Source organism: Diaporthe citri (genome assembly GCF_014595645.1).
Source record: "Diaporthe citri strain NFHF-8-4 chromosome Unknown scaffold_7, whole genome shotgun sequence".
NCBI lineage: Eukaryota > Fungi > Ascomycota > Sordariomycetes > Diaporthales > Diaporthaceae > Diaporthe > Diaporthe citri.
The window spans coordinates 23,778-41,005 of NW_025064852.1; the positions used below are offsets into that span (position 1 = coordinate 23,778).

Genomic DNA, 17,228 nt, shown 5'->3' on the forward strand with positions numbered 1-17,228 from the left:
AGGGAGACCTCGAGCTTTCCCGGGGGGTGTAGACTACATCCTGGCAAGATGTCACTCGGCAGACCGCACGCGCGGTAGACCCTGCATGCGGGAATCGATAGAACAATTCTTGTCATTCAGTATAGTCTCAGTAGCATAGAGAGATCCTCAACCCACCGCTGCAAAGATCGACTCAAACGCCATCACAGGCTGCTGTTCTCGATCCCCCAGACATCTCACAACAGCAAAAAATACTTCATGCGGCACCAGGCAAAGACCATCATGCTTGAAGGACCGAATAAAGAGCTGCTGGCCAATGTGAATCCTGAAACGTCAAACTCACTCTCCCTAGAGTCTAGCAGTCACCGGGAGCTGTTTGTCGCAGCGCTCCCTACAGTCAATGGCGGCGCTTCCAAGATCCGGAAGCTCTTGATTGCAAACCGCGGCGAAATTGCCTGCCGAATCATTGAAACCTGTAAGAAACTCGGAATATCCACGGTGGCTATTTACGTCCTGGAGTAAGTGGGAGAGTCAACAATCAGCCTTGCAATATGACGGATTGACAAGATTTGTAGGGATTCGGCCTCACGGCATGTCACTGAAGCAGACGACTCAGTATGCATCGGCAGCATTAGGGGCACCTCGAAGAATCCGTTCCTTGACATCGATACCATCATCCAGGCCGCCCTTGATACCGGGGCGCAGGCGATCCACCCAGGTTATGGATACCTTAGTGAGAATGCTGCATTCGCTGACTGCAGTCGCCAAGCCGGCCTCGTCTTTGTCGGGCCCAGTGGGGCCGCCATGTCGGCTCTGGGCGATAAGCGCCTCGCAAAAGAGTACCTGCAGAAGCACGCGCCGGACGTGCCGTTGATTCCAGGCTTCTCGGGGAAGAGCCAAGACCCTGCCGACCTGGTCAAGGCAGCAACAGAGATCGGCTTCCCCGTGATGCTGAAGGCGGCTGCTGGCGGTGGTGGCAAGGGGATGCGAGTGGTGCGCGACGCTCAGCAGCTACGCACCGAGTTGGCCAGCGCGCAATCGGAAGCCCAGCAGTCGTTCGGACATAGTGACTGCATTCTCGAGAAGTTTATCGAGCAGAGCAAGCACGTCGAGATACAGATCGTGGGGGACCGACACGGCGAGGCGGCTTCGTTCTTCGAGCGGGACTGCTCTGTGCAGCGACGGAATCAGAAGATCATCGAAGAGACACCTTGCTTGTTTTTGGATGCTGGAGTGAGATCGCAGATGGCCAGTGCTGCGGTCCGTGTTGTCAAACTTTTGGAATACGAAGGCGCCGGCACTGTTGAGTTCGTGTTCGACACTGCCGCGATGAAGTTTTACTTCTTAGAGGTCAATACGCGTCTCCAAGTCGAGCATCCGATTACTGAGGAGGTGACCGGGGTCGACTTGGTGGCACTACAGTTGTTCGTGGCATCGGGCGGCAGACTTCGAGACTTGCCTGTGTTAAAGGAACTGAAGCAGACGGGGCATGCGATTGAGTGCCGGTTATGCGCGGAAGATCCTCGTCGCAATTTCCTCCCCGATCACGGTAATATTATGCTGTGGCGACCCGCGAAGCCAGGACGAACATCCAACTCGGTAGTACGGTACGAAACGGCCATGCAGTCGCCATGCACCGTGTCCATCTTCTTCGACTCCATGATCTGCAAGATCGTGGTTTGGGCCCCAACAAGATCCGAAGCCATTGAACGCATGGCGAGGGAGCTGGCCAATACCGCGTGCATGGGAGTCAAGACCAACCAGCTGTTTCTCCAGAGCTGCCTGTTGCATAACGCGTTCCAGGACCTCGGCTACACGACGGCATTCATTCCCCTTAATCTTCCAGATTTACTCGAAAATTCATATCTAAAGGATCCGCCAGAATATCTACCACTTATTCCAAGCGTCTATTTGGAGAGACTTCGGCAACTTCGACTGCCCGGCCGAACTGCTTTCCGCGGAGTACGTGCGAGATTCCACAATCAGACTTTTGACCCCTTCAGCTCTAGCTCTGAAGTGATCTCGTACAGCTCTTCAGTATCGTGTATACTACGGCCATCCGGGGGGGCAGACTCCGATGGGAGAAGTGTTTATGTCTACCCCATTGTGGCAGGCGACGCGGAATCACGCGCTTCGGAATCGCCGCCTGGTCAACCGACTGCCCTTTACAACGATATCAGTCGAGCGATACGCAGCGGTGATGCGTTAAAGAGGCCAGCTTACCAGGTCGATATTATCAAGTTTGAAGCTTTAGCCGATGAGCTGACTCGCGGTGATGCGGTGTCTTTGGAAATGACAATGAACGGCAAGAGAGTGAAAGCATATTTGGCTTTGCGTCCCGCGAAGGACAACAATGAGCGATCAGGCGAAGGAGAACACGTACTCGTCCATATGCCTGATGTAGGCGAATGGGTGGAATATCGTCGAGAAACACTACTTTCCTTCTGCTCGAGCCAACGGAGACTCGTCGAAGCGCGCTCGACATCAACAGGGGGACCAGCCACGGTCAAGGCACCTATGCCGTGCAAGATTCTGTCGATCCTCAAAAGCCCCGGGGACCATGTGGAGCCAGGGGATCGTGTCATGGTGACGGAGAGCATGAAGATGGAATTGAGTATTTCTGTGAATTCTGCTGGCAAGTTCCGTACTAGGTGGAAAGAAGGCGACGCCGTCGACGAAGGCAGCGTGCTCTGCTCAGTGGATTCCGAGACGAAGAAATTGTAGTCTACAAGTTTGGAATCTACGAGCCCTGCTTTGTCTAGATGTTTAATTATTTTGAGCGAGATGTAGTTGTTTTACAGAGAGCTTGATCAAACCTGCCTCCATGGTCATTTGATAAAGGGTGAGTCTGGTATTTTCACCCATATCCTCAGGCAGTCTGCTTCGTAATCACCCGGCAAACGAGCAATTTTACCGGTGATGTGTTTCAACGGACCAATCACACAGGCTGAGCCAATTTGCACTCTCACGTTGGCAACGTGCTATCCTTGGTTCAACTCCGCACCCATTCCGAGTTCTCCGCAGCTCGGGTCTACGGTCCGCCGCGACGCTGTGGACGTGGTTCTTTGCGATATCCAGTTTCCACCACGCAATCAGGCCCAACGTGGCTGAGACGCGCCATCGCTGTTCCACCTGGCCTATTTCATCATGGCATGCTGCTATATTGCTGCCTTGTGCATAGGTACCCTCGTCAAAACTTGCCAGTTCCTCGACTTCGACGACAACATCCGCTATAACGAGGATGGCGGGTCGGGGCTTTCCCACAGTCACACAAGTTTCCATACGAAGGCCGAATCAACAAGCCAGGCATCATCACAGCCATCTGCACTGGTTCTGTCACTTTCCGGATTGACATGTGCTGCCTGCGTAGGCAGTGTCGAACGAGTCTTGTCAGAAATCCCATCGGTCGAGCACGCTCGTGTTTCACTTCCCTTTCAACAGGCCACAGTAGTGGCCGAGAGAGGACATGCCCTGGATGAGAAGAAGCTCATCAGCGCTGTGGAGTCTGTTGGCTACAGCGCTGAGGTCGGCCCTCGGTCTCCAAAGGAGATCATCGACATGCTCCAGTCGAGGCAAGAGGTAGAAGACCTCAAGAACAGCTTCGCTAGTGTTGCCCGCTACGCAGCTCTGATACAGACTGTTGGATATGCCGCCTCGAAACTCGAAAAGAGGTGGCCGAACTCGGGGTTCGGAGCTCTCAATCTGTGGCTTGCGCTCGCCCTTGCCACATACTGCCAGTTCCGCGACGTCTCATGGGTTCATTCAAACGGCTGGAAAGCACTGTCCCATGCTAACCCCAACATGAACACGCTCGTCTCACTTTCTGTTTGCCTGGGCCTGTCGTTCTCGGTAGTCGACCTGCTGGTCCGGGGACGGCTCGCTTCCTCATATCACGCCGCCACAGTCGGACTTACGCTTGTGATCATGGCTGGGCGTTGCTTAGGGGCTCTGTCTCGTCGACAGTCATCGAAAGATATTCTTGCAGTCTATAAACCGCTCGTGGAGCTAGAATTCACCAGACTTTCGTCAACTGGGCAAGTAAGTGAGGCAGAGACACTCTTATCCTATGCATGACTTGTCTGACACCACTCGCAGTTGGTCCCAAGTACATACTTAAGACCCGGGGATCATGTCATCATAGAACCATTTTCTGTGATTTCCTGTGATTGCTATGTTGTTTCAGGGTCATCACTTGTAAACCAAGCTGTTGTTACTGGGGAATCTATGCCAGCAAAAAAGGATGTGGGCGATTTCCTTTATGGTGGTACTCGCAACTTGAACGGCTCTTTGACTTGCGTCGTGCATAAAGAGAAGGGCCATTCGTTCTATGCACAATTGGTGGAGAACGTGACGAGCCTCAATACGACAAAAGAAGGAACGTTTGGATACGCTGAGACTCTGACACGGTTTTTTGTGACCGTGGTCATCCTTCTTTCAGTTACGGTGCCGCTCGTTGAGCGATATATGCTCCCTGGCAATACAACTTCCTACGAGGTCTTACGGCATTATGTCGCACGCTCTATGACAATTCTTGTCAGCGCGTGCCCTTGTGCTCTTGGCTCAGCCATACCCTCCGCAATAGTTGCGGCGACCTGTAAGTGCAACATAATTGCGATGCCGGCGAGGCCTCCTCCTGAGACGTTCTAATCGCCATGATGTGTAGGTTCTCTTCGAAAGAATGGAGTTGTCCTTACAGGTGGGGCTTCCACCATCGACCGGCTCGCTCGAACAAACTATCTCATCTTTGACAAGACCGGGACTCTGACACAAGCTCGTCTTCGTGTCGAGAAGCTGTCGACCCCTCGACGAATACGACTCACGGAACACGAGTTATGGACAATGGTATGTGCTTTAGAAGAGTATGGCGCTTCTGGTCATCCGGTTGGAAATGCGATATTTTCTGCGGGAGTACAGCAACTTGGTGAGTCATGGTTAGAGTTCAAGAAATTCGGATCCGTTCGCCCAGCAAATAGTTCAGGAAGCGGGGGACTTTCTGGCTATGTTTCCCTCCCGGGTGATGGCATGAAATATCATTCGATCGTCTTGGGGAGCAGAAGATACTTGGAACGGCACCAGGTGGCTTGCTGGACAGGTGAAGGCCTCCCCGACGAAAGCGCGATATTTGTCTATGCAGCAATCGATGGAGTATATGCAGCAACATTCTCCCTGGTTGTAAGTCAAGTCCTTGAGTATGTGTTAGATTGCTAGATTGATTGTGCAGCTAACATTGTCAAGGACGCTATCCGGGCAGAGGCAGTGACCTCCATTCAGAAACTAAAAGGCATGGGCTACAGCTGTGGAATGGCAAGTATCCCACAAAATCTCCGTCTGTCTCTGTTATCCATGAAGATTTGGACTCGTTAACCCATATCAGCTTACAGGTGATACTGAAATGGCCGCCGCTCGAGTCTCGGTATGCCTAAAAGTTCCTATTCTAGCTTCTGGGGCAACTCCAAGGGACAAATTAAATCACGTCAATATGATCCGTGATAGTGGGAAGGTTGCTGCCATGGTGAGTCCTGCAACTTACGAAAACCCAAGTTCAAAACTGAAAGAATCCATATTGTAGGTTGGTGACGGGCTCAATGACGCGCCGAGCCTAGCGGTGGCAGACGTGGGCATTCGCATCTGCCACGAGGGCGCGGTTCCGACTACGGGTGCCGCCGTTACCATTGTTAACTCATCACTCAGTGGAGTCGTCCTCCTTCTTGAAGCGGCGCAGCTTACGCAGCGGCAAATTCGATTTAATCTTGGGTGGGTGGCTGTTTACAATGTGGTAGCCTTGACCATGGCAGCAGGCGTATCACCCTTCGGCTTTACTTTGACACCGTGAGCACGCCCACTTCCTCAGCTTGAATCATCTCTGTAGCAGCATACTAAAATAAATCTGATCAGGTCTCTTGCGGCAACTTTGATGTCATTTTCATCTATATTCATCACTTTGCAGAGCTTTTGGCTCCAGAAGCGGCTGGCAGTGCTCAGTGCATTGAAATAGTATTTGCGATGAGGCTGCGGTATACAAAACCCGTGAATTGCATCACGCAGTTGAGCAATTGAACTCGACTATGGAAACAACTTCAGTATACTAGGTTATAACTCTTGACTAATTGTTCCTGTTTGGCCACGTTATTGCTTCCCCGTAGAGGCCTGTCCTGACATGCTCTGGCAATGGCTTCGCAATCCACGGCACCACAGAACCAACTCCCTTAGTCCTCAACCAACCTTAGCATGAGACTCACTGGCGGGTGGGATACGCGTATATGTAGGCTCTGTTCTCATTCTCCGAACCTCGTTGTTTTACTCTCATATGCAATTAATCGTTCCATTTTGGCGCTAGTGACCTACATATGATACCTCACACCCTTTTTCCATCACACTTTCATTTTTAACTATTTTCACCTTCTATATAACGAATACTTTCTTAATTTAATTATACCCTATATTAAAAGATAGCTATTTCTTTTTTGCTTCTTTTGATATCTATTTAAGGAGGGTGGAGGGAGTATTGAATGTGTGAGGTGTGTTAATGTTTAATTTTAAAGAAGAATTTGAAATTTTAAGGTAGTGGTGATTTTAAATAGATCTAGTTAAATTCACACTGTTAAAATTAGTAATTTTAACATAACTCTCTAATTTCACCCCCTCTTTAATTCCTCTTTAACTTAAGTCATTTTCAACTTCAATTTAAATGCAAATTTCTCCTCTTTTATATACCCAATTTAATAGCAGAGAGAAGAAATGAAATTAGAAAAGAAGCAGCTTTCTTTTTATATATATTTTAAATAGATTGAAGTAAAATTGAAAAGTGCGTATAAAAAAGGTGTGAGGTGTTAAATGTAGGTCGTTAGCGCCAAAATGGAACGATTGATTGCATATGAGAGTATGCAATGAATTTCGAGCCAACTATATTCTCATAGCTTTATTCTGGTTACGGTGGTCAAGCCAAAAAGAATTAGAAGTTGCGTAGGGGGACCGCGGTCTGAAAAAGAATGCATGGAGAACAGCAGCTAAAACTCGCTTCACACAGCAGGCTTCATGAAAACCTGGGTCCGGCCGTCTACCCTGACCTTCACGCCCGCCTTTCCTTTGTCATCCGCAGTGACAGTCTCTCCCGTGCTGAGCGAGTAAGCCTGCCCCGGTATCAGTCTCTCGAACCCCAGCTGGAAGAACCCAGGCTCTTTGCCATTGTATAGTACAAGGTCAAGTTGTTTGCCATCATCACTGTGTGCCTTGGCCACAAGGACATCCGGAAACGGGCATATTTCGAGGATCGGGCCCTGAAGTGCGGTCTCGGCCGGCCCATGTAGGGTAGCATTGGCCAGGTCTCTGTGCCGGATCAGCCGAGCCATTAAGGAGATAGACTGAAGTGAAGCCGATAGGCCAACGTTGCGCAAGGCACCGTTTGGGGTCTTCTCCACCGGGTAGAACTTCGTGTCCACCTGCTCGATTGCCTCCTTGCGGATCTTTTCATCACCAAATTCGCCAGCGGCGCCTGCTAGGAAGACCCGCACTGCGCCCTCTCCGAATCGATAGTTGCAAGGGTCCATCAGGTCTGCTCCCTTTAGGTTGAGCACCTGGAGCTCGCCTTCTTCGCTGTATGCAATGTTTTCCTTGCGAATCATTGCCCAGTTGCGATGTGCCAAGTGCGGAAGGTACGCGGTCAGAAGCATTGTGTTGATGCAATCGGTTGAAACGCCACAGATGTTAGGTATCTATATGAAGTACACGGGGCGAATCAGCAACTGTATTTCGCCTGTTGTCAACTGGGTTGAATTGGAATAGGTATGCTTACCGTCAGGCCAGTGAACTCGCTGCGCAGTGGCAAGATCCGCCCATCGCACTCGGTGAATTCCTCCTCCAAGCACCGCTCGAAGCGATTTCGCAATTTCAGACTGAGGTCACGGCCAAGGATGCGGTCTGAAATAGTCAGACCAGCCATCCCGATGAGACTTCAGAGGCACATGTCAGTCTATGGAGCCTCGGAGTCGATCCCATGCCCGTATGTTGTTTTGGATGAGTCTTACTTGCAGAGAGAATAGGTCCAATTTGGTTCACAGGGATAGAGACAATAAGGATTGTCTGTCATGTTAGTATTGAGTGCATCAGCCAGGCCCTCAAAATCTGTTTTGTAATGTTTCCCATTGTCGATCACAAACTCGAGGCAATTCTTCTTGTGGTAACGTCGGTCTCCAGTCGATTGCTCGTAGAGTCCCATCGCGCTGGCGAGATACCCAGTGACCATCTGTTGCATCATCGGTCAGACCACTTCTTGCACGTCGTAACTGTCTACACTCACGATATTATCCTTTTTGATCGGATCCCAGTCGCTGAACTTGAGTTTGCCGAAGATGGACTCCCACTTCCAGTACCTTGTATTTGAGTCAGACATGTATGCAGAGATGCAGATACGGCAGCGGCTTGACTCACTTCATCACTCTCTTCTGCAGACCCTTCTCAATGCAATTTTGTGATGCCTTTGACAGATACCCATGGAATCCAGGGGCGTAGTGGCACTGGTAGATGGAAAGCGCATCCACAACACTATTCAGTTGGTATCGAATAGCAGACGGCTGAAACTGCTCAATGATATCGTGGTAGCTGAAGTCGTCCTTGGCAGAAAGACCGCGTTCCAGAGTCCATTGGACATGACGCAGTGTCTCAAGGTCCACCTCACGCGATCCGGGGGCCGGCGCGGGCACAGCATCTGCCATCTGCTCCGCCACGGCCGAGACGAGATACTTGTTTCGCTCCTGTGCCTTGGTGAAACCGGCCGCGTTGAGGCGGCTTGCGTAGTTCATGACCCATGCCACGCTTGCGAGGCAAAGCACGGCCCAGACCGACCCAGTCTTCTCCAGTATCGGTTGATCAGCTGCAAGGTATGCTGCTGCGGCGGCAGAGCCGATCCACAACGCAAATGGAAAGACTATTCCACCCATCATGAACCATACAGCAAGCGACATCGGTACTAGGATTATGGTGACGAGAAAGGCCGCGTAGGATGTTAGGGACGGGATCGCAGTGAAGCCAGCTCCAGGGAACAGCAGACATAACGCGGCGGCTCGGCAAGCTGGATTCGATACATTGTTGAATATCCACAGCCCGAAAATCGACATTGCTGTGTACTGGTATAGTGTTCGGCGCTGGTGGTACTTCTTCACCATGCCGCGACCGGCGTTAGGCGGTATGAGGACATCTGTTGGTAAGCGTCAATCACCGTCGTTTTGTTGTAGCTCAGGGGTTTTCATTGGCAGCTTGCCTTGTATAGTCCATGGGCCCCATTCGAAGTCGCCCACTGCCTGATCCCGAGACTGGCCTTTGGTCTTTTCAGGCAACGGACGCTTGCTGTGGTCATGAGGCGGGGAGTAAGGGGGCAGTTGTACGGAGTGATGGTCAGTCCCGTTGGAGACCGCGACCTTGGTCGCCTATGAGGCTGATTAATTCACGAGGACCTGGATGGCCCGGACTAGTTGTCAATCGTACGTACAGTTGTCAGCGTAGTAGCCATTTCGTCGTGTATCGGAGCATTGATGAGGACTTGACGGAGCACTAATTAACATGTAGGGATTGTCCTGACAGTGACGATTGAAGCACGGCTTTTTTGAGGCCCTTCCCCTAGAATCGGGGCCACGCGGGCCCCCGGACCGCCCATCGAGAACTTCCTTGTAGGAAGGTTCGGGGTCCAGCAGCGAGCACAACCTGTGCGTCTCCACCTTGACACGCTGTAGTAATCCGGTCGCAACCCCATGATTCGGCCCATGATCGAGGTAGATCTTGCCATCTGGGGTACCGAAACTCTCTTTGTCAATTGCGGGGAGACGAAGTGTGGGGAAGCCATTTGGGTCAGGTCGGAACAACATCAGCAGGCCACCTAACCCAGCTCGCGGCACTGGACAACCGGTCCCGGTCCGTAAGCGTAGGGGGGATCTTCACAGCAGAGACGACTCTCGCTTTCATGCATACGGCATTGAAGCTAGAAAAGCATGACAATGGTGCCCCATCACACTTGGCTTGCCTTGTTTTCCTTTGCAGGTTTGTCTTTGGCTTTGGCCTGTTCCAATCTGCAGTATGGCGTCACCTGAGTGCAGCAAAACAGAAGCTATTGTCTGTCGTGCACCCTCACGCGGGAACAGAGAATGGGCACTCGAGCAAGTGGCCATAGCACCTGCTGCAGATGATGAAGCCATAGTTGAACTAGTAGCCTCCGGTATTTGTCACACTGATTTGATTTGCGGAAGCGCTCCGGATGAAGCACTTTCTTTTGGCCTCCCACGTTATCCACGGATCCTCGGTCACGAAGGTCTCATTTCATCCCCCTCGAGACTCACAAGCGGTAGCTGACAACTACAATTACTAGGTGCTGGATATGTGAAGTCTATTGGGCCAAGAGTCACCAAAGTCCAACGTGGTGATCGAGTTTTACTTTCCTTTGCCTTTTGTACGCAATGCTACAATTGCCAAAATGGCGCTCCGGGCTATTGTCACAGCTTTACAGAAATCAACTTTGGCGGCAGTACAGATGCCTTCATCAGCTCAACATCATCCGGCGAGGCGATCGGCGGGTCCTTCTTCGGACAGTCCAGCTTTTCGCATCTGACCAGAGTCAAAGAGACGTCTTTGGTGAAAGTTACGCATCTTCTTGATGATGATGACGACTTGAAGATGTTCGCACCACTTGGCTGTGGCATTCAAACTGGTGCTGGGACAATCACTGAACTCACTAATGCAAAGCCCTCGGACAAGATCGCGGTGATCGGGCTTGGTGCAGTAGGGCAGGCGGCTATTATGGTATGTTATATCCATCACTGTTCGGAATTGTATTAGTATCTGATTTGAATGCAGGGTGCCAAAGTTAAAGGCTGTCGAACTATTATTGCAATAGATCGGATCGCGTCGCGGCTGGAACTAGCGAAAAGCTTCGGCGCAACCCATGTTATAAATACGTCACTCCTGACAGAAGGTCTGGTCAAGGAGATCAAGAACGTCACTGGAGGCACAGGAACTACAATCACGGTGGACGCAACAGGTGTTGTGTCTCTCATCCAAGAGGGTGTCGAATTCACAGCCAACCAGGGGAAATTCATTCTTCTGGGCGTCCCCCCGATGGATGCAGGTCTGGAGATATCGCTAATGCGATACATGTTTGTGCGTATTAAGTCCCCTCCACTTCCCTTCTTTGCTGACAATCGGCCAGTCTGGAAAGTCGATTCTGGGGTCGATGGAAGGCAGCGTGTACCCGGAGGAGGTGAGTAATAGCTCATTGGAGCAATACAAGAGGCGAGCCCGAGCTGCTGAATTTATCACTTTGCTCACTCTCTACCAGTACATTCCCAGTATGATCAGGTGGTACAGGGCAGGGCGTTTCCCCGTGGATAAGTTGGTCAAGTTCTACTCAGCCAAGGACTTCCGAAAAGCAGTGAAGGACATGGAGGAGGGCGTTGTTATAAAACCGGTTCTCATTTGGTGAACTGGTGTTTAATGTGCAATTCATGGGATGTGGGCAATGGAACGCCCCCAAGTGTTAGTTTGAGGGCATCATTTATGGCTCTAATCCAATAACACCTGCACATCTGAGTTAACTGATGCATCCGGACCTCACTTCAATCTCCTCGTCTCGAATTGTAATTGAGGATACATTGATTTTCAGTCACATTCCCAAACACTGCCAGCCCTGAAGGTCCGAGTCGTTCTCGCATTCGCGTATGTGCCTAAATGTCAGAAATAAGGTGGACAGGTAGAGTGATAGGGCCAAATAGCCCCTATGGGCCAAAGCAATAGATTGAACCTAAGGTTTAAGTATCTTTAAGGGTGCATATGTTGCGTGAAAGCCTTTAAATAGTGGCTGTTTCTCTTGGTATTTAGGGCTTAAAGGGCCCAAAGGGCTTATGTAATATTAATCCTTAATAAATTATTCCCTTTTTCTTAAGGCTTATCCTTAAGCTTATTATTTTTGCTTTATTTTTATATTATCTTTACTTTATTTTATTAGGTAAGTTTTTTATAATACTTTTAAATAAGTGCTTTAAATAAGTGCTTTAAATAAGTGCTTTAAGTAACTTTATTTTAAATAAATAACTTTTTAATGCCTTTATATTATCTTTATAATGCTTTTAAAGGCGGTTTTTATAATATTAATTTTAATTAAGTTAATAATATAATTATTTATTATTTTTTTATATTTTTTTATTATAATATATTTTTTTTATAACCTTATTTTAAGGCCCCTTTAAATAAATAACTTTTTTATATTTCTTTTATTTTAAATTAATATTTTTAAATATATAGCTTTAAATATCCTTGCTTTAAATAAATAACTTTTTTACCTCGCCTTTTTATTCTTTTTATTTTAAATAAATATTATTAAATATATAGCTTTTTTATAATATTTAATAATACCCTTAATAATACTTTTAATAACTTTAATTTTTTAATAAAATTAAATTAAATATAAAGTTTTTTAAATATAATATTTATATTCTTTTTATATTACTTTATTATTATTTTTATATAATGTTTTTAAGCATTTTTTAAAATAATATTATTATTTAATATAAAGTAATTAGCTTTTTCATTAAAAATATAAATTTATTAAAATTTATAAAGCTTAATGAAATTTATATTTATTATTATAATATAAGGCTTTTATTATATATTTAACTTATTAATTATATATCTTTATTTTACTTTATTTTAATTAAGCTTATTTAATTTACTTTTTTAAAGTTTATAATATAACGGCTTTTAATTATAACTTAAGGTAAATAAATATATAATTTTTAAAAAGCGCCTTTATAATACTCTTATAAATAATGCTTTTATAATTAATATACTTTTTTAATAATGCTTATATATAATGTTTTTATAACGGTTTTTTAACTTTATATATAACTAACTTTTATAAAAGCTATAAAAGTTTTATTATATTATTTTTATAACGCTTTTATAACTTAATAAATAAATAAATAAATAAATAAATAAATTATATATTATATAATATATAATTATAACTTTACCCTTTATTTCTTTTATTTTCTTCATTTCTTTTATTTCTTTTATTTCTTTTATTTCTTTTATTTCTTTTATTTCTTTTATTTCTTTTATTTCTTTTATTTCTTTTATTTCTTTTATTTCTTTTATTTCTTTTATTTCTTTTATTTCTTTTATTTCTTTTATTTCTTTTATTTCTTTTAAAAGAATTTTTATATATATATTGTTGGCGGGGGCAGGGAAATATGTAAGAAATAATACTGCGCTAAATTTTAACTAGCTATAAAAAGCTAGCTTTTATATTTATTTTTAACATTTTTTTAAGAAATTAACTCTTTTCTTTTTTTATATATTTAATGCTTTAATTAAGCTTTTCTTATTTTTAAGAATTTTTAAAATATTTATCTTTTCCCTTTCTTTGTTATGGGCTGGCCCCAGAGGGGCTGCAGGCTGGCTAGCGCCTTCTTCCATAAGCTGTAAAAGCAGCAACCATTTGCGCCAAAAGGTACGTAATAATCCAAGCTCCCTTGGATTATCTAGCCACACTATATAAGGCTTGGGCTTCTAGCCCAAGCCCATCACATTCTTTAACTTTCTTTTATTCCTATCTTCCCTCTTTATTACATTAAAGCTCTTCCTTAAGTTATCCTTAAGAGGGTTTAGCAAGACCTGTCCCTTATTTATTTAAGTAGCTCGTTTTTAATATATATATATATATTATATTTATATTTATATTTTATATTTAAATATAAATATAAATATAAAAAAATATAAAATATAAAATATAAATATAAATACAAAAGAAATATAAATATAGATATAAATACAAAAAAAATATAGATATAAATACAGATATAAATATAAATACAAGATACATAAATACAGTTACAACTCTGGCTATTTCTCTTGGCATCTGGGGCCCGAAGGGCCCGAAGGGCCCACGTGACGTTGATCCCTGACACTAGACTTCAACTCCGCGCAAATGCATGAAACCTCTCCTTTCCAGTTAGGCTGTTTCAAACCGCGCCAAATTTAGGGTAGCATCCAAGGTCCGCCCGGCCATTTTTAGTAGCAATCCGATGACATCTTCAAATGCCCATGATTGGACAATGCTGCTCCCGTGAGATCTGCGACCGGTCCGCAGACCGGACCGACATGGTGGATCTGGATCTGGCGTAGTGCAGAGCAACATTATCGCTACAGGCAAGCTTTACCAGCCTCCTACGGCGTGAAAGAAATGTTCGTGCACGGAGAGCTCGGAAAGAGTGATGCCTCCGAAGTTTGAAGATACGGGTATTGGAATGATCTACAGAACTCAGGAAAAGGTCACTCTTACCTCACGGGCTTCTCACCGAATCAAAACTCTGGGACAAGGTCAAGTTGATTCAGATGTTCCAAAGCCAAGGACTTTGTTATGATGAAGTGGCCGTGTACTAGGTGAGGGGGCATTCGTAATCACCAAGAGAGTTTCATCTTGTCCTATATAATGGCCTCCCCCACTTGTGTATTTCAGCACATGCGGGGTTTCTTTCGAAATCAAAATCTTCTCCTTCATAGTAGTCACCACAACGAAACACCCACACTGCATTTCAAGTACATCATGTCTGCAACTGTGATTAACGGCGGAGGGTCCATCCATCTCAACGGCCAGTCGGGTTCAAAAAAGGACTTCAACGACAATTTTGTACAGATCATCAATGGCAAGAGCACCTCTACAAAGGCAACTCGCCACGGCGTTAATCCAGCCACTCTTGCGCCATTGGCCGAGGTCCCAGTAGCAACTCAAGACGACCTCGACAGTGCCGTCACCGCAGCCAAGGCCGCCTTCAAGACCTGGTCCAAAACCCCATACGACGATAGGCGGAGTGCGGTATTGGCATTCGCCGACGCCATCGACTCGCTGAGGGTGGAGTTTCGCGACCTGCTCATCACCGAGCAAGGAAAGCCTGTGAGATTGAACTTGGGCCATGAACACGATATGACAATGCGCATGTGCTGAGGTTAATTGGTTAGATCCCCCAAGCAGATGCGGAAACAGATTCGGCAATCGCCTGGATCAGGGGCATGGCTGACCTGCCACTGCCGGAAGATGTCATCGAGGACAACGAGAAGAGAACGGTCATCACGCGGTACACGGCCATTGGTGTAGTGGCAGCCATAATACCGTGGAACTTTCCGCTGATGCTCGCCACGGGCAAGATCGCGCCAGCGCTCCTGACCGGAAATGTCATTATCGTCAAGCCTTCGTGAGCCAACACTCTCCTCCATAGGATCAGAACCATTTCCCGCTGACAAGTGGGGCATAGACCGTTCACTCCGTATTGCGGATTGAAGCTAGCTGAACTGGCACAGAAGTTCTTCCCTCCAGGTGTGGTCCAGTCTCTTAGCGGTGACGACAACCTCGGTCCGTGGATCACGAGCCATCCCGGCATCGACAAGATCAGCTTCACGGGATCTACGGCTACTGGGAAAGCCGTATTGCAAAGTGCCAGCAAGACACTAAAACGTGTGACTCTCGAGCTGTGAGTGCCTACCCAAGCTAGCTACGGTCCCTTCTCGAACGGAAGCGTGAAGCTGAATTGTCGCACAGGGGCGGAAATGATCCTGCGATCATTTTTCCAGACATAGATGTTGAGAAAGTGGCGCAACAGATCGCAATCTGGGCGTTTCTGAACTCCGGTCAGATTTGCTTGAATTTGAAGAGGATTTATGTCCACGAATCCATCTACGAAGATTTCAAAAAGGCCATGGTCAAGCATGCAGGAAGCTTCGCTTTCGGCGAGGGCACGCAGCCAGGGATCACTCACGGGCCACTGCAGAACCGTATGCAGTATGATCGAGTGAAGACTTTCTTCAACGACATTGCCAAACAGGGCTGGGAGGTGGCTCTCGGAGGCGAGATGTCCGATGAGCCGGAAAAAGGATACTTCATCAAACCGACCATCATCGATCGGCCGCCGGAGAAGTCACGCATCGTGGTTGAAGAACCATTCGGTATGTCTTTAATATTCTTTGCTTTTATCCTCTATATCGAGAGATTAATCTTCACATAGGTCCCATCGTTCCGCTTCTAACTTGGCAAAACGAGGAGGACGTAATTGATCGCGCTAACGATACCACCATGGGGCTCGGAGCCTCCGTGTGGTCGAATGACATCCGAAAGGCCACTCGTGTCGCCAAGGAGATACAGGCAGGCAGCGTTTGGGTCAACACGCACTTTGATATCTCGCCGATAGCCCCATTCGGTGGTCACAAAGAAAGTGGAATCGGGAGCGAGTGGGGACTCAACGGTCTTAAGGCATTTTGCAACGTACAGACTCTGTTCCTGAACAAGTCGCTGCCGTAATAATTAACAAACTCTTTGCTCCTTAGTTTAGTATTGTTTGAACTGATTTTAATTGACATGTTGTACTTCATGCCTCATCAGATCACACGCTCAATTACTCTTGTTAATGTAACCAATGAGTGTAAAGGTGCCACCACATTTCACATTGGGCGGGTTATCATAGTACCAACAATTGGGGTGAAAACAAAATGACGCAGGAAATACTGCTGAGTCCTCTACACCAGGATGAAACAGCTAGATATTGAGCATACTTTTATAGACAGATGACTTTAACTATAAAACATGTAAAATAGTGTATGGCCTGTGATGTCTCTTAATGCTATCTATAGGAGTCTTGTTACCTTGGTATTTCTTGGAATTCATTTCACTCTAATTTCGTTCACCTAGACAACTAGAGCTATTCTAGTGATATTGAAGAAGCATGGACGTGCTATGAAGACTTGGATCCGTTACCTTCCTTAAGTTGAAGAACGAATGGAAGCCAACATACTCAGCTGGTGCTAAGAAAAGGAACCAATACATTGGTATCCTCAAAATCATTTCCATTTGCCACCATGGTGTGTTCATGACGCAATAAAGTATCTGAAGATGTTGTTAAGCGTAGCTGGGAGTGACCCGAGCTTGCAAGGGGCGCTCACAGCGGCGGTTGAGTTTAATATCATAAATCTGCAAAATGTTTCTCGTGTAGGGAGTAGTTAATTAATATATCGTTTTATACCTATGGGTTGAAGAAGGGAAGTGCACAGTAATAAGGCTAAGCGTATTAAAGGGGGGTTTAAGGGATCCCCCCTAGGAATCAAAATAGCTTTTAGGGCTTGATAGCAGATATAAGTCATTCCTCACAATCACCTCAAGTCACTATTCCTAGCTATGCTTATCCTTGGGTATGATTCCTTAAAGGTCCCCGGCTAATAATATA

The 17,228-nt window shown here is 46.5% G+C and overlaps 4 protein-coding genes across 4 annotated transcripts; 3 read left to right on the top strand and 1 right to left on the bottom strand.

Annotated features, from left to right (window-relative positions):
- Positions 1–261: 261 nt before the first annotated feature.
- Positions 262–5,812, top strand: INS49_013216 (uncharacterized protein; the record flags this gene model as incomplete). Its single annotated transcript, XM_043173916.1, has 10 exons — positions 262–497; positions 555–1,941; positions 3,421–4,017; positions 4,075–4,084; positions 4,562–4,573; positions 4,643–4,821; positions 5,056–5,151; positions 5,215–5,287; positions 5,361–5,491; positions 5,549–5,812. 10 exons carry the CDS (start codon positions 262–264, stop codon positions 5,810–5,812), a joined length of 2,985 nt encoding a protein of 994 aa, XP_043020861.1.
- A 1,186-nt stretch (positions 5,813–6,998) lies between these two features.
- INS49_013217 (uncharacterized protein) lies at positions 6,999–9,484 on the bottom strand (the record flags this gene model as incomplete). Its single annotated transcript, XM_043173917.1, has 7 exons — positions 6,999–7,691; positions 7,772–7,928; positions 8,004–8,221; positions 8,276–8,348; positions 8,407–9,172; positions 9,317–9,401; positions 9,464–9,484. The coding sequence occupies 7 exons, from the start codon at positions 9,482–9,484 to the stop codon at positions 6,999–7,001; spliced, it is 2,013 nt and encodes a 670-aa protein (XP_043020862.1).
- Positions 9,485–10,638: 1,154 nt separating this feature from the next.
- On the top strand, positions 10,639–11,443 carry INS49_013218 (uncharacterized protein; the record flags this gene model as incomplete). Its single annotated transcript, XM_043173918.1, has 4 exons — positions 10,639–10,764; positions 10,819–11,121; positions 11,171–11,221; positions 11,300–11,443. The coding sequence occupies 4 exons, from the start codon at positions 10,639–10,641 to the stop codon at positions 11,441–11,443; spliced, it is 624 nt and encodes a 207-aa protein (XP_043020863.1).
- Positions 11,444–14,563: 3,120 nt separating this feature from the next.
- Positions 14,564–16,309, top strand: INS49_013219 (uncharacterized protein; the record flags this gene model as incomplete). Its single annotated transcript, XM_043173919.1, has 5 exons — positions 14,564–14,911; positions 14,977–15,209; positions 15,270–15,485; positions 15,554–15,957; positions 16,017–16,309. The coding sequence occupies 5 exons, from the start codon at positions 14,564–14,566 to the stop codon at positions 16,307–16,309; spliced, it is 1,494 nt and encodes a 497-aa protein (XP_043020864.1).
- Positions 16,310–17,228: the final 919 nt, after the last annotated feature.